This window comes from Terrapene carolina, unplaced genomic scaffold, assembly GCF_002925995.2.
Source record: "Terrapene carolina triunguis isolate 2854851 unplaced genomic scaffold, T_m_triunguis-2.0 Scaffold66, whole genome shotgun sequence".
Taxonomy (NCBI): Eukaryota; Metazoa; Chordata; order Testudines; family Emydidae; genus Terrapene; species Terrapene triunguis.
In genome coordinates this window covers 28554441-28580932 of record NW_020664417.1, presented here as the reverse complement: position 1 = coordinate 28580932, position 26492 = coordinate 28554441, and the positions used below count along the sequence as shown (strand labels likewise).

The window sequence follows — 26492 nt, the reverse complement described above, 5'->3', positions numbered from 1 at the left end:
GAAGATGGAAGAGTGAGAATGACATCGTTATATGATTTCTGCAGAAGAAAACCAGCAAGTTGTCCTGAGAGCTAAATGATGTGCACTGAAGAAGAAAGCATAATGTGGCAGGAAATAACTGTCAGGAACAGAGCAGCCAGTTCAATGTTTGCTCCACCCTAAATCCTGTATATTCACTTCTGTTGCTTCTAGCTAAATACTCTTTAGGCTTTTTGCCTTTTTGAGTGAGTCAGCCTGGCTGGGGGTAAGAGAGAACAGATTGAGAGAAGCCATGATGTTCTTGTTGCCATGAACATCTCTCCAGGGATTCCTGCTGGTGGAAACAGCAGGAACTTCTCCTCAGCACCTTCTTCCTGACAGCTTTAAATTCCACACATGTTCCTAACTATGCTGCTTCTTTTAACGTATGTCACTTTTAGATTATTTTGGATTAGATTAATCCAGCTGCCAAAAATACAACTTTCAATATTCCAACTCTCAGAACCCCATCTCCCTCCTCCAAAATGAGAAGCTGTAGAAAACACTTCGTAAGATACAGAGCCTCATTTTCACTTGAAATATCCTTTCTAATAATAGATCAAAAGCTTTTGGTTTTGGCTGGGTTGGAATTGGTTCAAAGCAGGACCTGCAGAAGTGTAGCTTGGATTGGTTTGTTTGTTTTTAAATGAACAATGGCTAAGAGAATTTGTTATAGGATAAAGGCTTTTCATTTCTAGTACACTGGTTCTAATTGAGTCCAGGTCAGTAGTTGCTTTAAGTCATTACGAGCTGATGGCTCTTCAATAATCTAGGTGAAATGAATTGCTGTTCTCAGTCCAATTTGTAGGGGACAGGTGTCCACAGAAGAATACTCTCTTAATTATCAATTACTTGCATCTTTGTCGGCCTCAACATGAGGCCATGGATTTTGAAAGGACATAAACCCCGCTTTCACCTGGAGTCGTAGTCCCTCCAGCTCAGGGCTGAGACACAGAGTTGGACACTGTATGGAAAGTTACTCTTGGCTTGATATGCCATTGTTCTGCTGCTTTTGACACCAGCGCAAAGTGGGTATAAAATGCTACCAAATCAGAATAGTAGCATTTAGTATGCACTCATTTTGCATTGGTGTAAATGACTACACAAGGAGCAGAACAAAAGAGTAAGCTTCTGCTACTACCTGTACAGTACTGCTTGCTCTGCACTGGATAAGATGGATTGATGTGGATAAAAAAGCAGTTTATTTGGGAAACAAATGTTTAAAATGCCATATAATGTGTCGTAAACAATTGCCTCTCCCACTAAGTATGGATGCGGTCAACTGATCTTCATTGCAGAAATGCTGTCTTCTAGCAGAGGCACCATTGCAGCACTCTGGGGATTCAGATTCTCTTGTTCAAAAGGTCCCTGCTTTGACTGCTGTGTGCCTACTCGTTGGAGTCTCTGACTGGCTTCTCTCTGCATCCCATATGGCAGGAGGAGGGCGGGGGAAGAAAAGGAGGCATCGCCTGCGTCCTCATGTCCCCAGAATGTTGTCCTAGAGCCTTCAGAGTATCCTATGGTTAGGGCCCTACCAAATTCACAACCGTGAAAAATGTTTCACGGACCGTGAAATAAGCCCTTCCCCATGAAATCTTATCTCCCCCATGCAACTGGGAGCCCCCAAGCTAGGGGCTCCTTTCTGCGAGTCCCTGCTGGGCAGGGAGGGACAGGACTTGCCTTCCCCTGAACAGCCGCTCTTGCGGGGAGATCAGACTCACCTCTGAGTGCCTCTCTCTAGTGCAGGAAGCTCTGGGGCTCAGATGTCCCCCTGCTCCTAGGAGTGCCCCAGCCGGGGACTCCTAGCTGCGAGTCCTGGCTGGGCTGGGGAGGGAATCAGACGCACCTCCAGATACATTTTGGGTTGAAATTTCAGATGTGAAATTGACCATGAAAATGATCAAAATGGACTGTGAATTTGGTAGGACCCTACCTATGATGTACCAATTCCCTGATATTTTATAGTTTGGATGATGGGACTCAGTGTTCTTCCCCCTTTGTTTGGAGGTGAAAACCCACTGAGATTTTAATTAAATAAAAAATCGACAGGAGGTAGAAACCCATTCTAAGTGGGCTGTGTTGATGTGTCTAAAATTCAGTCTGAAGAAAAATAGGACTGTTACTGCCTTTTTTTTATTATTATTTTTAACTTCTGAGAGTGAGTGTAACAGGGGCTTTTCCTTTCTTCCTCCAATTATGTATGTGTACAGGGGAGGCTAGTGGATTTATATACACACTACTAAGAAGGAAATAGGTTGAAAAACAGCATTGTTTTGTGTCAGTACTCACTACATTATACAGATTTAGGTTTATTGGCTCTGGTTCTGGCAGAGAAAATCCTCCTGGCTCTGTGTGATGTGATGCAGTTATTAAAAAGCATGCTTTTCTAACATAAGAAGCATTTAGTGGGTCACACATTTACTGTGTTGTTTACAGCAGGCTGGCCTGTTTAAATTGCCACGACTGTCTAGCTAGATGGCAAGCTCTAAAATATAGTACAGCAGAAATACAGCTGAATATGTCAATTTTATCCATGTTTGGTTCAAGTATTCTTAAGTGTTGCTATTCTAAACTTTTATTTATTTAGAATAAAAAAAGGGGGGGGGGACTCAAGCTTTAGGCCCTTTGTATTAAAAATAACTGAATAAAAAGATACACTATATAAACATTGTTAGTGGGGTTCTTCGGATATTTCATGAAATGGATAATAACCAGCTCTCTTATAATTCCAGTAGGAAAATGTAATAAATTTAATTCTCTTCCTCTGGTACAAGCACAGTAGTCACATTTTAAAACTTTTCATTTTTCTTAGATAACTAAACACCACTGTATTTGCAATATCCCCCTCGGTGTTCTCCATAGGAAGTATAAAGAGTACAATGAAAAATGCAGAGGCAGAATTAATCTATTTTAAGTGCAATGACTGTATTACACATTTTTTATTTATATGATTCTGTAACAGCGCAAAATTTTGTGGTTTTTAGTAAGAAGTGTTACACCAACATTGTGCTTAGTTTTTCTTAGGTGTTGAATATGAACTGCTCTCATACATTTCAACTGGATGTTTGTATGATCAGCACTTCTGAAAACCAGACCCATATAAAACAGAAAACACTGGAAAATCCAGAAGTGAAGATAATTTAGTTGGTCATTTGCTTTTAAATATTATATACTTGCATCTTGTAAGCATCATAAAAGAAGTGGATTTCCTGGAGGCTTGGCAAACTGAATTAGTGAGGACATTCCATGCATAGGGGATTGTATGCAATAAATATATGGATCTGAGATACTATAACAACTTCCCCTAATTCAGAAATATGTTGCCTCTTTAATTTTTACCATAATCTAAATAGGAAGTTTGAGACAAGAGACCATGCAACCCTTTTAATCTTCTTTGAATTAATAACTTCACTCCACAATGTGTGTTCTGCAAATGCTTAGGACTTAAATAACAACTTTCCACATAAAAGTGCTTTACAAATATAAATTAATTAATCCTCATGCCAAACCTGGGAGGTGGCTAATTAAGTAATTTTTACTCCTATTTTACAGACAAACTGAAGCAGAGAGTTTGATTGACATGCCAATGACCATAAAAAGAATCTTTGTCAGAGCCAGAAGTAGAACTCTGATATCCTTGGTTCCAATTCCTCTGCTCAGGCCACTAAGAACACCATATTTCTAACACCTACCTCCTTAAAAATGTGTGTATTAATTATGCCAGATTGATAATGTAGATTGTGTGCTTCTAATGCTAATCAGTTAAAGAAATATTGCCTCACTGTTCCTTAACAGTATCTGTGTGCTTATTTTTTCAATATTTAAATCTTTTAATTGTCAAAGTTTCAGTAATTTTGTCTTCCTTTGAGAGCCATGTATACTGTGGAGACAGTCTTCTTCCTTTTCACAAACTTATTCAGTTTCTCTAACCTATTGTATTTGTATTACCGAGATCCGCCAATCTTATTGGGAAATGGGGGAGGGATAGCTCAGTGGTTTGAGTATTGGCCTGCTAAACCCAGGGTTGTAAGTTCAATCCTTGAGGGGGCCACTTAGGGATCAGGGGCAAAAATCAATACTTGATCCTGCTAGTAAAGGCAGGGGGCTGGACTCGATGACCTTTCAAGGTCCCTTCCAGTTCTAGGAGATAGGATATCTCCATTAATTAAGAAAAAATGATTAGACTCTGTTATTTTTGCTCTTTGGGTGATATACTTTTGCAAATAGGTCATCAGAACATAGCATATCATTCCTAGCTAAATTCTAACCACCTCCTATTCCCTCTACTTCTTCATTTAAAATAAACTACATGCACTTCAATTCTTGTCCTCAGCTGTTGTGTAGCATTGTTATGCTCTATAATAGCTGCCATGTTCCCTCACAGAAGTAGGTTGCTCAGTGGACACAGTGATTCGTGTATGTACTCCGTAAAGTGTTTTGATCTCTTTTGGATTCAAAGGAGTTTCATGCATGTAAAATGTGCTCTTTACTGTTACTGTTATGAGTTTCATAAGAAGTCAAAGGAAACATTTCACTTACTGCAGTAATCCAAAAGAAATTATCTTAGTTCTGTTCCTTTTTAAAGGAAATAATTTGAAATCCTATTGTGCTCAGTAGATCAGGGATAATAAAGTTCTTCTGAGAGGTAGAAAGAGAGACCATTCCCACCTTCATTAGCAGTGCTAGCCTGATCAATAAACCATGATTTCATTGACAGAAAAAAGGAAGGCATAAGCACAATAGATTTGTCACTAAAGGAACCACAACAAATTCCTTCCTCTTATTTTCTGAACACAGAAACCCATCAGTTGTGCAAATAAATATTCTAATGAGAGGGTGATTGAGCCAGATTTAAGTGTGAAGTGTTATGCTTTATTGGGATTCCTTGGTCAGGGTGGATTGATTCAAATCAAAGCAAATTAGATCAACTATTTTAATCATAATTTAAATCAGAAAGCAGGAAACTTTGATTTAAATTATTGATTTTAATCTTCCTTTGCATTTGTACTTTTTAATTATATTCCTAAAGAAAGGTTGATTCTCATTGGTTGGTAACTATTAAAATATGTTGATTTGCAACTAAACATAGCCTTTACATTAAATTTGTTTTTCTTCATGCAAACCAAGAGGATATGCTGTATCTATACACTCAATTAAGTAATTATATATCTTAGCACACTGACTCAGATTCTTAAAAGTTTACATTTTATATTGTTATATGTTAAAATGGTAAATGATGCATTTCTTATTTACTGGGTGATTTATTTATTTTAATTCATACGTTGTCTCAAATTCTATTTGGATGGTAATTGGAATTCAATTAAAAATACACAAATTAGGTTTTATATTTTTTTGTTTGTTTATTTATGGGTTTGGGGTTTTTTTGGTAAATTTAATTGATTTTTTTTTCTGGTCACCATGTCCTGGAAGATAGTAGAAAATTGTAAATTTAGAAATTTCTAAGTTTTTATTCTTGGATTAATAGAAGTGAACAAGCTTTCCTGCTTTTTTCAACTCCCAATCAGTTTCTTAACTTTAAATGAACTAGACATTGAACTGAACTATTTGAGTAAACTGAAATGAAGAAAATATTCTCTACACCTGCAGAAGAGGCTATTGTCTGGCTATGCTGAAAGAATGACAGGGGACATTAGATATGGGTTTTATCATGCCACAACTTTATTATTAGACAGATGTCTGGGACTAACACAGTGGATAAAACGTGTGCAGTGCAGGTGCAAAATTTATGTCCCTCCAGCAGATTCACTGCCGGGAACTTGCCAATTATGGGGCGGGAGGGGGGACTTTCACCAGCCCCTCCCCTCCCCCGCCCTTTTCATCCAAGTCCCTCCAGCAATTCCCTTGCCGGGACCTTACCGACCACACCCCCTCGTAGGAGGGGTTAAGGTGGACTATAATGAGCGGGGGTTTGGCTCCCTGCTGTACCAATCAAACGAGTCCTCAACGGCTCCCAGCTTTCTCCATTACCAAACACCTCTCCTTAATTCCTTTTCCAAGCCATTTTTTTTGTACTTTTGTTCTTTTGTTTTTTGTGCCTTAATTTATGGAGTACCTGCACTGAACATGCCAGGCCCAGCTGACCTTTTAAAACCCTTCATTCCGAGGTGGTGAGTCATCCACCACACTGACTCCTCTTCCAGCAGCTTTACATGTTCCCTCCTCCGCCAAGCCAGAAAGCATTGCCTTCTTCTCCCAGCCAGCCAGCCAAACTCCTCCCTGCTTAAGTGCCGGGTGGCAATTGGCAAAAGCTGGTTTAGCATGCCAACACACTGTAGTTTCAGGTGCTTAGTTAGTGTCTTCCATTGATTCAGTGCTTTTACTTTCTTTACAACTTCAGCAGCAAACATGCATTGCCTAATCTTATTTTCCTTTTATTTAATTTACATGATCTTAATAGATAGTAAATTTAAGCCTTAACACAGGTTGTCATAATTTCCAACTTAATTTTGAAAAGGTTTATTTTTAAAAGAAAAATGTGTGCAATTTAAATAAAAAATCCAATTTAAATTAAAAAATCTGATTATTTTTATTTATTTGTTTTAAAAAAATCAGTGATTTTGAACCACCCTGTATTTGGTCAATGCAACATTAACACCTTATTATACTGTGGGACATTATTTGTAACTTTTCATTAGTACTAAAAGGTACACTTTTTCTCAGCTTTTTGGAAACGTTCCTTTCTCTTTTCAGGTTATAATATTAATTTTCACCTCTTCCCTGGAGAATTTTAGATTAGGTAGGAAAAGTCTTCTTTTGGAAGTTCGTATTTCTGGGACACATTTTCTGACATAGTTCTGAGTTCTTTCAGTATTCTTTAAATTAGTTTAAACTGGGATTTTGTCCATATTGTCTGCAACATGTTCCATTAGAGCAAATGTTTGCAAATAGCTTTAAAGCAGTGTTTTTTGGTATAGTCTCATCAAAATACTATGTTGTATTTTTTCTTTAATATGTATAAACATATTTGTACAAATTTTTCTCCACAATAAATCAGCTTCATCACTTGCCTGCCATAACCTTATTTTCTTGAGTTAAACTGATTCTAAACAAAGGTGGACTAGATATAAAGAAACAAACCTACATATTACAAATCTCCTGTTTCAGAGCCTTATCTTAAACTCCCGAAACACATTTTATTTCCCCACTCATGTGTTTCCAAATACATCAGCATATTTTATTCATTCAGCTCCATTTATGTTCTGACTTAGCAGGAAATGAACATGTCTCAATGGGTATTATAATGATATATTGGTGAATAAACTGATCTGTTTTGGTTCAGTTGCAGATGCTGGCTTGGCAGTTAAATAACTTTGTGTCTACCACCTTTAGATCCAATCTGCCATATTTATTATAACCATATCTCTGAAATTTATTTCATGTTAAATGCTTCTTTTCTGACTAGGTGATACTTGTCAGTCAATTTAATTGAAATCTCCTGCTGACCTTTTATTTGGAACAGTTTAAATTTCCAACAGTCCTTTGAAATTTCTTTTCCCTTTGATTCAAATTAGAATCCTTAAATTACCAAGGTGTGGAAATTGCATGCCAATTAACCTTATGAAACTGCATGCTAATTAACTTTACAAACAATATATCTTTTACAGAGATTGTTCAGCTGAGTTTGCCAGATGATCAGAAAATAAGTATCACTACAGCAACAGTAGGACAAAGTGCTGTCCTAAGTTGTGCCATTCAGGGAGCCCTGAGACCTCCTATCTTCTGGAAAAGGAACAATGTCATTCTAAATAACTTAGATTTGGAAGACATCAATGTAAGTAATGAAGGGTTCCAAAATGATTTAATGTCCTCATTATAAAATGTTAGCCATACAAAATTAGCAATGTTGTTTGACAAGCTGATAATTGCCTCTGATGGGATATTACTCACAAATGTTTTAACCAGATGTTTGCTAGTAAGATAGAAAAGAGAGGAAATGAAAGAGCTAATATGCTTGTTTTTATTTATGTATCTTTGCCTTATTTTGTATCATACTGAGCTGGATATATTTAATTGTGAATGTTTCTTTACAGCCTAAACCAAATGAAAATTGAATTGTTTTCAGATCTTTACTTATCTATTGTTTTGTAATGATCGTGCACTGTTATAATATGACCCCAGCAACGTTTGGATAATCAAGTTTGTGAAGTATATGCAATTTGAGATAGAGTATCTGTCTACTTACCTTGGTGAATTCTGGGTTTAGCATATCTCTGCTGACAAATGTAGAGCTATATTTAGGTTTTTATACAATACTTGTCCATAAAATGAAGCAACCAAGAAAATATCTTTCAAGTGTAGTATTTTAATATCTGGCACATATTGTAGTTTTAATTTAATTATTGGTCTTTTAGTGCCAGTGTTCACCAGTTTGTCCATGGTCACTTGTTCATCAGCAACTGAGTTTGTTATACCTTTTATGATGACCAGTTGTGACTGCAATGTCTACTTGTGCTCCCATTTAAGTCAATGAGAAAACTCCCACTGTAGTGGAGGATTTAATAGTAAGAGTCACACACAGAGAAATCAAGATGTATCCGGTAACTGTTTCAGAGAATGACTATAGCAATGTAAGAATATTAAGAAAGGTTAACATATTAAAATATAATTGGTGTCATACTACATATAATAACATCAAGATCTTGTCCATGAAAATGAATCATGGTACAAAGAGATCATAATAAGAAGAGTAATTGCTGACTTTTTTCTTTAAAAAGGGAAACTTTTTCATAATAAAGGACTTACTGTGAATAGGAGTCTTTATTAAGAATCTGATAGTGTATATTGTATATCTTTATGTGATCATGATTATCACTAATTTTTGGTAGCATTTTAATTATAAATCACTTTCTTTAGAATTACAATTTTGCCACACACAAAAACAAACAAACACCTCCAGATGAAACTGGCCGCACAAACTTTTTAAAGTTTCTGTTTAAATTGTGCTAAAGTAATAATGTTTAAATTATTATTTTTTTGAATTTATTGCTTTGGTCTGGCCATTTTAAGTTACCAAATATAAAAACTTAGAACTGTGAGATTTTATATCTTTTGTTTCAAGAAAATTTCCATATTAAAGTTATTCTTAGATAGGTTTGGAAGGATTTCATTTTTATCAGTAAATGTCAATAAACGTTGATATCAGTGTACAAACACAAACCAAAGAAAAATATTTACCTCGATAATAATTGAAATTTACAGATAGGCAAAGTAAGAAAAATCCTGCTTGAGAACCTATTGGAGTTTAATTTAAGGCTATTTTCTTTTTGACAATGATGTTGATCATTTGTGTTAACGGTTATAAGGCTTTAACTTTTGAATCTGAAAATCTACTGTCATTAAATAATTATTCTCTAGCTCTCTTATTGTCTGACCCCCCCATAATTTCCCACAACTGTGAAAACTTAAATTGATAAAAATGGGGGGGTCGAGCTTAACACCCATAATTTTGCACAAGTGTAAAAAATGTACATAGATAAAAATTGAATAAATGCTTAAAAATAAACATTGATATTATCCCTCAAAATTATATTAAAATAATCAAATTCTGCCAAGCCTATTCATAGAACACTGAGAGTGTACATAGCACTTTATAGGCAAATAGGAATATTCCTGCCCCATAAAACTTGCAATATGATTTAGTCATGGCTCAGGATTACATTACAAACACAGGGAGATCACTGTTGTTAGAATAATAAACTACCAACGATACAAGTTGTATTGATCGAAAAAAACATGCTACCATCCACTCAAGAGTTTGCTTCCAATTCCAGTTGTTTGTCCTGCTTGCAGGCTTATATAAACAGAGCATATCATTTGCAAGCATTCTAATTTTCAGTTGTTGCACTTTTCAGAAAATTTTGTATGGATGACATGTCAGCAATCAATTAATATTTCTCCCATCCTTTCTGATCTGCCACTTACCTCCATAGCACCTTTCTTCATCCTCCAACTAGTCCAAGAAAGTTTGAACTTACTTTTGAAGCTAAAATCATCACAAGCATAGATGGGCATAAATGCATTGACTTCAAGGGAGTTGCACCAACTTACTCCAATGTTGAATTGCAACTCCTTAAGTCGTTGCTGTTCCATGAGAATTATTTTCCATGTTGAGCTATTTTACATCACTTTGATCTGTGTTTTTTCTTTATTTCTCCAGTTCTCCTCGTGGATTTTCAGGTGTTACTTTGCTTAGTCCATGCCCTTCCAGTCCCTGGTTCATTTGATATTCTCCATCTATTTAGTCCATTTACTTTGAGAGTTGTCATGCAGTCATTATATAATATCCATTTAGGGAAAGTAGCAAAAAATAAAAACCTGGGAGAACAAAGAACAGTAGTTGGATAGCTCCACAGAGGAGAGTTGCATTTTAAATCCCACTACAGAAAATGAATTTAGCACTTAAAGATACCTGGATCTTAAAATAAACATTTAAAAAGAGAACAATTGTGTGTTACAATGTATACCATACTTTAGCTAACAAATAATTTGTTGTACTTACTGAGGCAATTTTAACATTCAAAGTAGTTGCATAATTTCAAATATCTCCAGAGGGGATGTGTTTTGCGCTCACCTGTAATTATATTATAAACTATGGTGTATTTGCTTAGCAGAGAGAATCAATTTTAATTTACAGTTATACAACAGCAGCATAGTCTAGTGTCATTAGTGGCACACTATTTTTTAAATAACATGACAACAGATGACCTGGAAGAACAGCAAAGGACTTTCTGCCAGCAAAATGCCTCAGAGATCAGTTTCACTGGATGCCAGTGTAACCCTCACACCTTCTGGGTATGGTGTTCTGTCCCATCTAGTGACACCGAGACCACTTAGAGTTAAATGAGTCTGCTCTACAGCCTTAGCTAAGAGGCAGTTGGCTTTTAGCTCATGCTGTAGAGGCTCTTGCAGTAAGCTCCAGAGGTGCCAGGTTCGATCCTGCCTGCTGACGAGCAGGGTCTGTCAGCATTACACCAGTACTTGTGTGAGAGATTGATCCTGCATCGGCCTAAGCAGCACAGCTGCAAGCATGAATAGAATTTGTACATCCTGGCAAACACACATGAAAAAACTCCAGATTTAGAAAGATGACAGCCTTCCCCTACATACAGCTTTTCACACAGCAATCTGGGGATAAATCCTAAACCCACTGAAGTCAATGGGAGTTTTGCCATTGACTTCAATTGGGTCAGGATTTCATTCCATATATCTAAATCACCCATTATAAACTCCAGTTTTGTGCCATAATACATAAATGGAAAAGTGGAGTCAGAAATAGGCTAGGGCCTCCTTTCATCCAATCCTGAAGATTTAATCTGGGTACTGAATAGCTACTTTGATCAGGTATCCATTGGTGTTGTTTTCTTTAAACTCTGAGGACATAAAATATAGAAAAAATATTGTCTCCTTTTACTGTTCTCCACCCTCTCATCTCTTTACCCACTCTCTACCAGCAATAGCACTTTTCTTTCATTACAACACGTCTGGTCACTCTTTTAATATTATTATATTTATACTACAACTAGTCAGATAACTAGTCCATTCTAAAAGTTTGTTTTGCTGACATAACTAAATTGGTTGTTCTTTCAATGATCTCCGTTTAGCATCTAGGTTTTAAGTAAACTAAAGGCATCCCAGCTATTTCTGAAGTACCTTGATGGGAGGAGAAATATGCTGTTCCTTTTAGGAAATGTGAATTTGGAAGGAAAAAATAATTTCTCTTTTCTCAACAACAATGTTAGAGATGTTTTGGGGTTTAGCTTTCATTAGTAAAGACAGCAGCATATCAAATACACATCTGAGGCGTAATCATCCTGCTTTGTCCTGCACTGTGAGGGAAAGAACTTTTCATGGGTTCCACCATTTTCTTACACAGGGAAGTATCAGCTGCCTGAGAGATACACTTACACCCTACCTGCATTTGCAAAGGCATGTTCCTTCTTGCCCTCTCCCCATTTTCTTTCCCCAAAGCCCATCAGTGAATCCATGAGAAGTTAATATCCCAGAGATAATGCTCCTTTCCGTAATGTGGAATTCTGTTTCACTAAAGATTCCAATCACATCCTCTGTGAAGGAAGCCTAAAGGGGGAAGCAGTTGACACAACAACCACTGAAGAAGTACAGGGCTTCCTCAGAGACGGCCTTCTTTAGATATCTTAGGATACATGGATTTTTGGAGTAGAGCCCCCCTGTTAGAACTGCAAGGGAGAAACCTCCCCACACTCTACTGAATGGTTTGGAAAAAGCTCTTAGGAGGACCTTATGGAGTACTCCTTGTCCATGGACCTGTCCCGCAGGATGAAGTGATCAGGCCCTTGTTTTATGATATTGTATGTATTATAAGAGGAGGATGCTTTAGATATTTGTGGCTGATGGCAATATTCTTAGATATGGTTATCCTTTGTGCCAAACAGAATTTTGTATCCTCTATTTGTTCTGTATTCAGATTAGAATTTCAGTCTACCTAGATAAAAATACAGTATTGTTAGGTAAACTGGCTTCTGACTAGCTAGTTTTAAAATAAATTCTTTAAAATTTCCCTCAGTAAATAATGGTCAGTCAACCAGCAATGCAATCTGTTGCCACATATTCCATTTGGTGCACAATCTTTAGTATGTGTTCCCAACAGACTGTATGAATGTCATTTTAACAAACTAGTTGTCACATTTCCTCATAATTTATTTTATTGACACACTCAAACTTATCTCTTGCCTTGCTCCTATACTTTTTATTGATTATATTTTCTGAAGTAGTCACATTTGATTAATAATAATTCATCAAAGTTGCCACATTTCTATTTTGATCTGTCCTTTATCTTTAAATATTAAGAGTCTTCCAAGTCCTGAGTATTATTTACTTTTTTTCTCTTTCTTTATTTGATCAAATACCAATACTGCTGGCTCTGTTAGATCTTTAGAATTAAATATCAAAACAATTACATTTGTTTTAAATTTTCACTAATACAACTGCCTATTATTTAATAATACATACACCTTTCAGCTTTTTTAGTCCTTACGGCTCATACAAGATAGTTTGTATCTTTTATTTATTTATATTTTTATGGAAAAAGTATTTTGTTTTGACCAATGTTATCCTTATATTTACTTGCCCTTTTCCACAATCACTTTTTCCATCTCTTTTTTGGACCCTTATTCACAATGAGCTGTATTTAGTGAAATAGTGGTATTATTCACATGATCCACTGGCATTCAAGGAGTAAGACTTGTATGATCAGGCTCTTTTTATATGCAGCACCTCATTTGCTTTCATCTGTTTGAACATTAAGAGGACTCTGTACATTTATATTTTTATTGTATTTTAATATTTTTCATTATGTTGTTCATCGCTATAGAGTAGGTGCTATGGGTCTAGAGATCTGCTCAGCACAGTAGAGAAAGGGGAAGGAGGTGCATTGGGGTGCCAGTTACAGTTCACCAATAATTTGGGTTGTTTGGACTTGGTATATGTCAGAGCTGTAGGTGCTCTGACTTAAGCTAAGAGGGAACAGTCTCCCAGAACCTTATGCCAACTATAGTCTGAGCTCTGGCCACATTTGATATGTTGGTGGCTAGCTAGTTATGTCAGCTGTATGTCAACTGGGAATTCTGCCATGGTGGAAGAATTCCCTTCTGGGGAGATACATGGGCTTTCTACTTCCTTTGTGCCACAGGGTTATTGCAGAAGTAGCATTTGCCTGAACCTCTGCTTGTTGATATCATTTCAATGGGAACAAAATCAAGCTCAGAGGGCCAAACTGATCAAGACACACAGAAGTATGAAGACAAACAGGGATGGATTTAAGTGGCAGGCCTCAACTTTATTAATTTAACACCATGGAAGGGTGCTTTCTAACTCATCTCTCCCAACTCTCCCATACCAGGCATTTAAGTGGGCTAAGAGACCAGAAAAGTTAAGGACAATAAGGGTTTTTTTTTTTAATACATTAGTAACAAAAAGAATCCTGACAATGATATTGACTTAACATTAGATGGAAATGGTAAAATTATCAATAGCAATTCAGAAGAGGCAAAGGTGTGCAGTAAATATTTCTGTTTTGTATTTGGGGATAAAAATAGATGATATAGTCTAATCATATGGTGATGGTAACTCTTTCTATTCCACTAGTCTGTCTGGCGGACTTTAAACAGAAACTACTAAAGACAGACATTTTTAAATCAGTGGGTTCAGATAAGTTACAGCCAAGAGTTTTAAAAGAGTGGTCTGAAGAGCTCACTGGACCATTAATGTTGACTTTCAGGAAAAGTTCTAGAAGACTGGAAGAAAGCTAATGCTGCGCCAATTTTTAAAAAGGGTAAATGGGATGACCTTGATAATTATTAAAGATAATGGAAAGGCTGATACAGGCCTTGATTAATAAAGAATTAAAAAAAGAATGATGTATTTACTGCAAATCAACAGGAGTTTATGGAAAAATAGATCCTGTCAAACTAAATTGATATCTTTGTTGAGATTACACGTTTGGTAGCTAAATGTAATAATGTTGATGTAATATACTTAGACTTCTCTAAGGCATTTGGCTTACCATATGCCATTTTGATTAAAAAACTAGAACAATATAAAATTAACATGGCACATATCAAATGGATTAAAAACTGGCTAACTAATAGGTCTCAAAATGTGATTGTAAATGGGGAATCATCAGCAAGCAGGGATCGGTTCTTGGCCCTATGCTATTTAATGTTTTTATTAATGAAGAAAGCATAAAATGATCACTGATAAAGTTTGCAGATGATCCAAAAATTGGGGTAGTTGTAAATAAAGACGAGAACAGGTCACTAATTCAGAGCCATCTAGACTGCTTGGTAAACTGAGCAAAAGCAAACACTGTGTTTTAATACACTAAATGTAAATATATACATCTCAGAACAAGTAATGTAGGCCATACTTACAGGATTGTCTCAGGTCTCCATCCTGAGAATCAGTGACTCTGAAAAAGATTCAGGGGTCATGGTGGATAATCAGCTGAACATGAACTGCCAGTGTGAAGCTGTAGCCAAAAGGACTAATGCAATCCTTGGATGCATAAATGGGAATTTTGAGTGGGAATAGAGAGGTTATTTTACTCTATATTTGGCACTGGTGCAGCTGCTGTTGGAATAATGTGCCAATTCTGGTATTCACAATTCAAAAGGGTATACAATGTGGAGAGGGTTCAGAAAAGAACTATGAGAATGAATAAAGGAGAGTCAGTCTCTGGATTAAGTTTAGAAGTGTGAGCAACAAGGGTGATGTTGTTGTGGGTGTCTGCCCTAGACCACCAGACTAGGGGGATGAGGTGAACGAGGCTTTCTTCCAGCAACTAGCAGAAGTTACTAGATCGCAGGCCCTGGTTCTCATGGGAGTCTTTAATCACCCTGATATCTGCTGGGAGAGCAATACAGCGGTGCACAGACAATCCAGGAAGTTTTTGGAAAGTGTAGGGGACAATTTCCTGGTGTAAGTGCTGGAGGAACCAACTAGGGGCAGAGCTCTTCTAGACCTGCTGCTCACAAACCAGGAAGAATTACTAGGGGAAGCAAAAGTGGATGGGAACCTGGGAGGCAGTGACCATGAGATGGTCGAGTTCAGGATCTTGACACAAGGAAGAAAGGAGAGCAGCAGAATACGGACCCTGGACTTCAGAAAAGCAGACCTTGACTCCCTCAGGGAACTGATGGGCAGGATTCCCTGGGAGAATAACATGAGGGGGAAAGGAGTCCAGGAGAGCTAGCTGTATTTTAAAGAATCCTTATTGAGGTTGCAGGAAAAAAACATCCCGATGTGTAGAAAGAATAGTAAATATGGCAGGTGACCAGCTTGGCTTAACAGTGAAATCCTTGCTGACAGGACCGGCTCCAGGGTTTTTGCCGCCCCAAGCGGCGGGAAAAAACAAAACAAAACAAAAAAGCCGCGATCACAATTGTGATCGGCGGCACTCCAGCGGCAGCTCCACCGCGCCGCTTATATCTTCGGCGGGAAATCAGCAGCAGGTGCTTCCCTCCAAGAGGGACCCGCCGCCGAACAGCCCGATGTGCCACCCCTTCCTCTTGGCCACTCCAAGCACCTGCTTGCTGGGCTGGTGCCCGTAGCCGGCCCTGCTTGCTGATCTTAGGGAACGCAAAGAAGAAGTTTACAAGAAGTGGAAGATTGGACAAATGACCAGGGAAGAGTATAAAAATATTGCTCAGGCATGCAGGAGTGAAATCAGGAAGGCCAAGTCACACTTGGAGTTGCAGCTAGCAAGAGATGTTAAGAGTAACAAGAAGGGTTTCTTCAGGTATGTTAGCAACAAGAAGAAAGTCAAGGAAAGTGTGGGCCCCTAACTGAATGAGGGAGGCAACCTAGTGACAGAGGATGTGGAAAAAGCTAACATACTCAATACTTTTTTTGTCTCTGTCTTCACGAACAAGGTCAGCTCCCAGACTGCTGCACTGGGCAGCACGGTATGGGGAAGAGGTGACCAGCACTCTGTGGAGAAAGAAGTGGTTCGGGACTATTTAGAAAAACTGGACGAGCACAAGTCCATGGGGCCGGATGCACTGCATCCGAGGGTGCTAAAGGAGTTGGCGGATGTGATTGCAGAGCCATTGGCCATTATCTTTGAAAACTCATGGCGATCGGGGGAGGTCCCGGATGACTGGAAAAAGGCTAATGTACTGCCCATCTTTAAAAAAGGGAAGGAGGAAGATCTGGGGAACTACAGGCCAGTCAGCCTCACCTCAGTCCCTGGAAAAATCATGGAGCAGGTCCTCAAAAAATCAATTCTGAAGCACTTAGAGGAGAGGAAAGTGATCAGGAACAGTCAGCATGGATTCATCAAGGGCAAGTCATGCCTGACTAACCTAATTGCCTTCTATGATGAGATAACTGGCTCTGTGGATGAGGGGAAAGCAGTGGATGTGTTATTCCTTGACTTTAGCAAAGCTTTCAATACGGTCTCCCACAGTATTCTTGCCGGCAAGTTAAAGAAGTATGGGCTGGATGAATGGACTATAAGGTGGATAGAAAGCTGGCTAGATCGTTGGGCTCAACAGGTAGTGATCAATGGCTCCATGTCTAGTTGGCAGCCGGTTTCAAGTGGAGTGCCCCAGGGGTCGGTCCTGGGGCCGGTTTTGTTTAATATCTTTATTAATGATCTGGAGGATGGTGTGGACTGCACTCTCAGCAAGTTTGCCAATGACACTAAACTAGGAGGCGTGGTAGATACACTAGAGGGTAGGGATCAGATACAGAGGGACCTAGACAAATTAGAGGATTGGGCCAAAAGAAACCTGATGAGGTTCAACAAGGACAAGTGCAGAGTCCTGCACTTAGGATGGAAGAATCCCATGCACAGCTACAGACTAGGGAGCGAATGGCTAGGTAGCAGTTCTGCAGAAAAGGACCTAGGGGTCACAGTGGACGAGAAGCTGGATATGAGTCAACAGTGTGCTCTTGTCGCCAAGAAGGCTAACGGCATTTTGGACTGTGTAAGTAGGGGCATTGCCAGCAGATCGAGGGATGTGATCATTCCCCTCTATTTGACATTGGTGAGGCCTCATCTGTAGTACTTTGTCCAGTTTTGGGCCCCACGCTACAAGAAAGATGTGGAAAAATTGGAAAGAGTCCAGTGGAGGGCAACAAAAATGATTAGGGGTCTGGAGCACATGAGTTATGAGGAGAGGCTGAGGGAACTGGGATTGTTTAGTCTGCAGAAGAGAAGAATGAGGGGGGATTTGATAACTGCTTTCAACTACCTCAAAGGGGGTTCCAAAGAGGATGGATCTAGACTGTTCTCAGTGATCTCAGGGAGGTTTAGGTTGGATATTAGGAAAAAAATTTTCACTAGGAGGGTGGTGAAGCACTGGAATGAGTTACCTAGGTAGGTGGTGGAATCTCCTTCCTTAGAGGTTTTTAAGGTCAGGCTTGACAAAGCCCTGGCTGGGATGATTTAGTTGGGAATTGGTCCTGCTTTGAGCTGGGGGTTGGACTAGATGACCTCCCGAGGTCCCTTCCAACCCTGATATTCTAAGATTCTATGATTAGAAAACCTGCTTTATTATGATAGACTCAGAGCTATCTATCTAAACTCTGTTTAGTTTAACAAAGAGAAGGTTAAGGGGTGACTCAATTACAGCCCATCAGTATCTACATGGGGAAGAAATATATGGTAGTAGGCTCTTCAGTCTAGCTCAGAAAGACGTATCACAATCCAAGTAGCTGGAAGTTGAAGCCAGACAAATTCAGATTGGAAATATAAGGCATACATTTTTAATGGTGAAAACAATTAACCATTGGGACAATTTACTAAGGATCGTGGTGGAGTCTCCATCACTGGATATTTTTAAATCAAAATTGGATGTTTTTCTAACAAATCTGCTGTAGGAGTTATTTTGGGGAAGCTCTATAATCTATGTATACAGGAGGCCAGACCAGATTATCAAAATTTTCTCTTCTGGCCTTGGAAACTATGAATCTTTGAAGTGTGGGCTACAGGGCTCCCATCATATAACATATAACTTAGAGTAGACTCCCCTCAGGCTACCCAAAGAATTCTGCTCATGCTTGTGAATCCTCTTATTCTTCCTACCCGTAAGGGGGACCTTGGTCAGAGAAGTCTTCAGCTCTCCCCGTCTCCCATAGGTGCAAGGACCACCAGTGAAATATGAGGTATCCATTACTGTCCTTTTTGCCTTTTATCTGTGCTCAACTCCAGCCATGATGAATTAAACAGCTGTACAAATTCCTAATATTAATTTCTAGGTCCTCCTCTTTGATCTAGCTGTGTCTCCATGGTGCTGTGAGGAAGGTGAAATATCTCATCAGGCTTCTCTCAATTTGTCCCCAATGGAAACAATTCCTTTGTGATCCCAAAACAGGCAATCATCCTACAAAACACAGCCCCTATACTACAATTACAAGGAGGGAGGGTGGGACAGCTAAAGAGAGCGAGAGACTCCAAAAGACCCAGTCAATAGTTTAAATTAATGGGCGGTGGGGAGAAACAGGAGTTAGGGACCAGTCAGATACCCTCTCCCTCTGGCTGGTCAGTGAGAGGTGGAGAGCTTTGGAAGAGGAGGTCCCACCTCTGCGTTCTCCAGCATCCACCTCTCCCCGGGGCTGTTCACCACACTGTATGTCCAATCAAGTCTCTGACCTGTTGAGTTGAGTACTGTGGCATCTGCTCTCAGGTTTCTATCAGAGTAACTGAGGGCAGAGTCTGGTCCATGGTCTTCCAGAGTCTGACACGAGGAGTGCAGCTCCACATCGTCCCCAGTGGCTAGATGGGTGACAACTTGTGTTACATCTATTTGTGTTCTAATTTTTTTTGTTTTGTTTTCCACTAATTCTCATTTTACACCCAAATGTCTTTTCTTTTAAACATATGTAAATAAGCTGAGTCTGTTAATATTTTTTTTTGTCCTTTATAACCTCAAATTGAAAGGCCTTATGTCACTGAAAGGCTGTAATATAAGATGTATACCCATTCCTAACTGCCCTGATGGCATTCTGGAGAATAACCTGAGGCAACCCATGTTAAACTAGCTGGAAGGATATACACACTAAATGTTTTATATGAACTGCTAACAAAATGAGAAATTGTTATCTTGCACATCACTCTGAGCATTTTGAACATTTTCTTACTGTTACATATATGTTGTGTTAGCTGTTATAATCACAAAATTAAAGGGATATTGCCAACTTGACATTTTTAAACTAATTTTAAATCAGTTTGCTATCATGACACTCCTCGGCATGCTTTATCTAAAACACCATTTTAAAAACAGTTAAAGGGGATTTTCTGATTCCTGCTTGTTTAGAAGGGTATTTTGAGTGGGCTGAAGTACACCCTCCAGTTTCTGCTCTCCTGCTGCTTTTAATAGGAAACATGTTCTTTTTAGCACCGAGAGAAAGGCATGCCATCAATAAACAGTGAAACTAACCCTACACAAAGTCATATGCTGTGGCCACAACTTATCCCACTTATACTTCCCCCTGTTGTTGTCTCAGTTTCCACTTCTTCCTCATGTCAGGAAACTTCACTCTGTGGGAGTCTTCTCAGTAACTCTCCTTTTTTGGGAGTCTTGTTTATTAATGTGAATTTCAAAACAGCACAAAAAATTCCACCCATATGGCTCACAAGCTCTGGTACAGGATTCTTCTTAGTTTTGCATCTGTGGAGGCTTTCTTCCAGCATATTTGCTCCCCACACTCCACCCTTCTTGGTTGGCTCCTGCTCCCTAAAGGCTTGACTTTCCAGGTCCTCTGCTATAGGACTTAGAGTGTCTCTCTTTTTTGTTATAAATATAGAGTAGTTCTTAGGAGCTCCAGGCATGGAGTAGAACCCAGTCTAATTAGGTGAACAGATTTGAAGCGAGTTTCTCCACCTCTCATGTGGGTGCCCTAGCCACTGGGCCGTGGGCTATTCTGATGTGGGTCTCCCTCAATCTCTCCTGTTTAAGCTCTTTAATTCAATAATTAAATATTAATTGGGCCAGAGAAAAAGTGACAATCACTCTATAGTTCAGTAGTTAGGCACTCACCTAAGAGATGGGAAATACTAGTTCAAATCCTTTCTCCTCATTGGGAGGGGGGAGAATTGAAGTGAGATGTCTCTCATCCTAGATGGGTACCCTAACCACCGGGCTAAAGGTTATAAGGGTGGAGTCCTCCTACTTCCCTTCATCTCCTGCTTTGTGTGGACTTAAGTGGCCTCTGACCACATCTAATACATTGGGCCCTGCAGGCAAGGTAGGTGCTCCTTCACTTGTTTTCTCCTAGTTTGTGGATCATAATGGCACTGAGGCAGGAGATAGGAATCTAGGTTGGTAGAGTAAAGTAGCAGTGTGGGTACACAGAAGCAGAAACTTAGGCACCCAAGGAAGTTTTACAGCAGAAATTTAGGTGCTGAGTGAGTTTAGGTATCTACAGAGTTAAGTGGCAGCAGAGTACGGGTTTTATGTCTCACAATAGTGCCTAAATCTGAGATTCAGGCACCTAAGACCCTTTGTGGATACAGACCCTAGTGCTCCCCTTCTCTCACTGCTTTTGTGTATTCACTTGTAATGTAAGATTGTAAAGGAATGGATCTTCTTTTTGTTGTGTACCTAGCACAACTGGACACTGATCTAATTGAGCCCTCTAAGCAGTACTGCAATATATATAAATAATAAGTGAAACTGACCCTATACAAAGTGCTGCCAGATGCCCAGAACACAGTCTCTTTGAGTTATATTAATCCAAGGAGTTTCTTGTGACAATAATAGGCACAAGATTTCAAAATAGATGTGTGATTTTCAATTTGATGTCCCTTGAAAATCCAATATTTTAAAAACATTTATTGTCTAATTAAACTTTTCATCTTTTACAACCTGAAATAGTTTAGTAGTATTAAGTGGGAAAATGCCATTTTGTTGTTTGTATACAATCAGACCAATACACTGTTTCCTCAAGCAGTATTGCATCATATCACAGCTACATACCTAATGAAATGTGTTGTATTATATCTTAATTCTAATATTTTTAACACAATGGCCATATTTGAAATGTATTGTTAACTGTTTTCTGCTTGAAACTGCTGAATCTCCCACTTTAGTGACTTGTCCCAAGTACTGGGTAAAAGAAAACTGCACTTGAACATTGTGATAAGGAGTGTGGAAAACTAAACCATTTTAGTAGAATGTACAAGACTGAGGATAGGTGTCAGAGTTGTTTTAGAATTGTACAGGAAGTGGATGGCCCCATAGACAGTGTGGGAAGATATCGATATCATGACTCTCTACCTAATTCCAAATACATATTGTGACAAAGTTCCTCCTCTATCTTGGTGGGTCCTGCGCTTATTGGCGGATTTTCTTGCCTCAGAGATTCACCATGTGGGTTGGGGGAACAGCCCAGAGACATTCCCCTCTGGAATAACCCACAGTCCAGGTCAATTGGGAGGTTCGGGGGGAACCCGGGCCCGCCCTCAACTCCGGGTTCCAGCCCAGGGCCCTGTGGACTGCAGCTGTCTATAGTGCCTCCTGTAACAGCTGCATGACAGCTACAACTCCCTGGGCTACTTCCCCATGGCCTCCTCCAAACACCTTCCTTATTCTCACCACAGGACCTTCCTCCTGGTGTCTGATAACACTTGTGCTCCTCAGTCCTCCAGCAGCACAGCACACCCTCACCCTCTCAGCTCCTTGCACCCCAGCTCCTCACACTCACACCACAAACTGAAGTGAGCTCCTTTTTAAAACCCAGGTGCCCTGATTAGCCTGCCTTAATTGATTCTAGCAGCTTCTTCTTAATTGGCTCCAGGTGTCCTAATTAGCCTGCCTGCCTTAACTGGTTCTAGCAGGTTCCTGATTACTCTAGTGCAGCCCCTGCTCTGGTCACTCAGGGAACAGAAAACTACTCATCCAGTGACCAGTATATTTGCCCTCTACCAGACTCCTGTACCCCACTGGTCTGGGTCTGTCACAATATAGAGGTCAGAGACTTGAGGCAGAAGAGCAATGGGGCAGAATACCAATATCACTATATGTAACAATATTGTTGGGGACCCACCCAGTTAGATTACAGCTGGATATTAGGGCCTCATGTAGGGGGATCCCCCAGAGTAATTCCCAGACTTGACTCTTTAGTCGGAGCAGGTGCTTTCAAGGTAATGAACAATGAGAGCACAATACAGCCAGTACGAAAATGATTCTCACATTAACAAACCAGAAAAAAGATATGGTAGTGGATGAAAACTGCCAGGGACCCCAGCTAATGAGGCCAGGGATCTTATCACAAGCACAGAGCACTGGAACTTTGTATGTGCAGTAGGAAAGCAGAAGATTAGTCTGATGGACTATGGAGATGATTTGAAAGAATGGGTGATGGCTGTCCAGAAGGAGAGCTGTGACTGGAAGCAGAGGCACTGGTTGAGCCTGTGTGCTCATCGCAGAGGAAAATTCAATTGGCACTGTATGACTGTGTCTGCAAGGAGAGATATCATTGCTGTATTAGATTCCAGTACCCCCTGGATAAGCAGCATGATGTCTATAAAGAAGCAAAATGCAGATCTCTTTCCAAGAATTTGGCCTGTCTACTGCAACACTTATTGCCAGAATGGATAAAAAGTGATGATTTAAAAAAAAATCAGACTTTATAAATTGGCTTTTTTCCCCCCATTTAAATTAAATGTGGCTTTTTTTCTTCAAATAAACCCAATTAACATTTGAAATTGACAACCTGTGGTAAGGCCTAAACTTACCATAATATATTAAATAATTTATGTTGAAGACAAAACTAATATTAAGCAGTACATGTTTTCTGCCAAATTTTAAAGAAAATCAAATGACTGAACTGCTGGAAGTCACTGGCTAAGCATTTGGAACCAGAGTTTGTTTAAGTGCTAAACCAGCTTTTGATTGCAGTAGCCTCTTTTGCAGGTGCAGAGAAAATATTTTCTTTATTTCAGTTGATTCAAGTAGTTCAATTCAATGACTAGTTCATTCAAAGTTTATAAAAAAAATTGGAAGTTGAAAAAGCAGAAAAAAACTTGTTTTCTTCTTCCAATAGATGATTAAAAACTAGGTGTGAGAGTTTATCTACCTGTTCTAAAGCCTTAAAGGACATGTTGACCAGAAACAATCAGTTCAATTCATTAACTACATATAATAAATCAGTTTGTTTTAAATTCTAAATGTTTGATAAATGTATTTTTCTATTTATCCAGAACATATAAGCTAGTTTTATTTATTATTATTCATAATAATAATTAATCATTAATAATAAAAATTAAAATGCGTTTGTTAATTTTGGATTTGACTTTCTATCCAAATACAGTTTGTCAGTGTCATAACTATAAAGGGAAGGGCAACAGCCCTCCTGTGTACAATACTATAAAATCCCTCCTGGCCAGAGACTCCAAAATCCTTTTACCTGTAAAGGGTTAAGAAGCTCAGGTAACCTGGCTGACACCTGACCCAAAGGACCAATAAGGAGACAAGATACTTTCAAATCTTGGTGGGGGGAAGGCTTTTGTTTGTGCTCTTTGTTTTGGTGGGAGTTTGCTCTTGGGACTGAGAGGGACCAGACATCAATCCATGCTCTCCAAATCTTTCTGAACAAGTCTCTCATATTTCAAACTTGTAAGTATACAGCCAGGCAAGGCGTGTTAGTTTTATCTTTGTTTTCTCAACTTGTAAATGTACCTTTTGCTAGGGTGTTTACCTCCGTTTGCTGTAACTTTGAACCTAAGGCTAGAGTGGGGTCCTCTGGGCTCTTTAAGTTTGATTACCCTGTAAAGTTATTTTCCATCCTGATTTTACAGAAATAATTTTTACCTTTTTCTTTAATTAAAAGCCTTCTTTTTAAGAACCTGATTAATTTTCCTTGTTTTTAGATCCAAGGGGGTTGGATCTTGATCCACCAGGAGTTGGTGGGAGAAAGGAGGGGGGATGGTTAATTTCTCCTTGTTTTAAGATCCAAGGGATTTGGATCTGTATTCACCAGGGAATTGGTGAAGAGTCTCTCAAGGCTACCCAGGGAAGGAAATTAGCACATTGGGAGAGGTGGCAGCAGACCAGATCTAAGCTGGTAGTTAAGCTTAGAAGTTTTCATGCAGGCCCCCACATCTGCACCCTAAAGTTCAGAGTGGGGAAGGAGCCTTGACAGTCAGAAATCACAAGTAAAAAAGTAATCATCTAGTAAATAAGAAATGCATCATTCATCATTTTTAACATAAGAAAAATGTAAAGTATAAGAGTCTGAATAAATAGAAGTTGAGAGTTTAATTGTTTAAATGAGTATAGATATAGTATATTCTCCCGGTTGGCAAACAGAACCACCACATTTAGTGTAAAGGCTATATTTAGTGGCAAATCAACATGCGTTAATGGTTACCAACCAATAAGAATCAATCTTTCTTTAGGAAACTAATGGAAAAAGCACAAATTCAAAACATGTTTAAAATTGATTATTGAAATCAAGATTTCATGATTGCTGATTTAAATCATTATTAAATTTGCTTATTTAAATCAATCCACTCTGCTTATTGTAATAAAATAACCTTAAAAGGCTAGATTTTTGAGAAAGTTCTGAGAACCCACACTCAAAATGCAGCTCGTTTAGGTATCTCAAGTTGGGCACCCAGAAACTGAGGCATCCAAAATCACTAGTCACCTTTGAAAATCTTAACTTGAACATTCAGTTTAACTAAGCAGCAGGCTTCCATTCATGAGGAAATACTGGGGAGACAAAAACATATATGAAAGCTGGGACAGAGGTTAATTCAGACTTGGGATTTCTCTTTTACATTACAGGAATTTGGTCACAGAAGCAGAACAAATGTTATCCAAAGATTGCAGCAAAAGCATAAAGGCTTGGGGAAAGTCTGGATATTTCTGAGTTAAATTTTCAGCACAGAAAATGTACTCCTAAAATACCAAAAAGAGTGCATGGCTATTTTATATGCCATGTTAGTAGGGTGACCAGACAGCAAGTGTGAAAAAATCGGGACAGAGGGCGGGGGGTAATAGAAGTCTATATAAGAAAAAGTCCCAAATATCAGGACTGTCCCTATAAAATTGGGACATCTGGTCAACCTATGTGTTAGGGAAGCAAGACATTGCATGTGTTGTAGTTCCCTAGAACACACACAATTTTACATTGTTCATTTTACACACACTAAAAACAAATGGGAAGGAACATAAGTATATCTGCAATTTTAAATGTTAAACAAATGTCCAGGTTTTTTAAATAAAGCATGAAAGTGTCCTCATTTATTTGTAAACATCCTGTTTATTGTTTTGCACTAATGCACATTTTTTTTTGTTTTAAAAATAGTTTCTTCTACTATAGGAATTATAGAGCTAATTTTGTCTTGTGGAAAGAAAACAAAAAATCTTTTTCCTGATTTGTACCATTGTTTTTAGTATTCTCCTGCACAGTTGTGCCCTGCTTTGATACCTGTTCTATTTTTAAATTGTATGAAATGAATAGCAATTAACTGTTCATGATTCTTTAGAAATGTGGGGCATTTCAAGAAAAAAGGAGGCCAGGGACCCCTTCCAGACTTGTTCCTCTCTTTTAGCAGGCAGTCTTTATATCCAATGCACATTTCTCTGAATTTATTCTTTCAAAAACTATTCTTTAGTTCTATTACTACAGTAGATTTTAGTATTTTTCCAAGAGATTCCATCTAATTTAGTGTGCATTCCTGCCTTTAAGTTTATGCCTCATCATTCTTGCATTTGACTGTTGCACAGAAAACACTTTTTATCCTCTCAGCTTGCCTCAGAATTTGTGTATTTTACTGTGGTCTCCTTTTCATGTGTTCTTTCTCTTAGATCCTTTTTAGATCTAGTATCGCTAACATTTTCTCTACAACTCAGAATCTGAGTATTATTGTTGTCTCCATTCTAGGGTGACCAGGTGTCTGGTTTTTGACCGGAACACCTGGTCGAAAAGGGACCCTGGCAGCTCCGGTCAGCACTGCAGACTAG

The 26492-nt window shown here is 38.7% G+C and overlaps 1 protein-coding gene across 2 annotated transcripts in view; it reads left to right on the top strand.

The window, feature by feature from the left end:
* FSTL5 (follistatin like 5) overlaps window positions 1-26492 on the top strand; it is a 529446-nt gene that overhangs the window by 359018 nt on the left and 143936 nt on the right. For both annotated transcript variants that reach the window (XM_024211556.2, XM_024211555.2), the window contains exon 6: window positions 7644-7810. In XM_024211556.2, the coding sequence (XP_024067324.2) occupies window positions 7644-7810 (167 nt within the window). The remainder of the gene's footprint in view (window positions 1-7643; window positions 7811-26492) is intronic.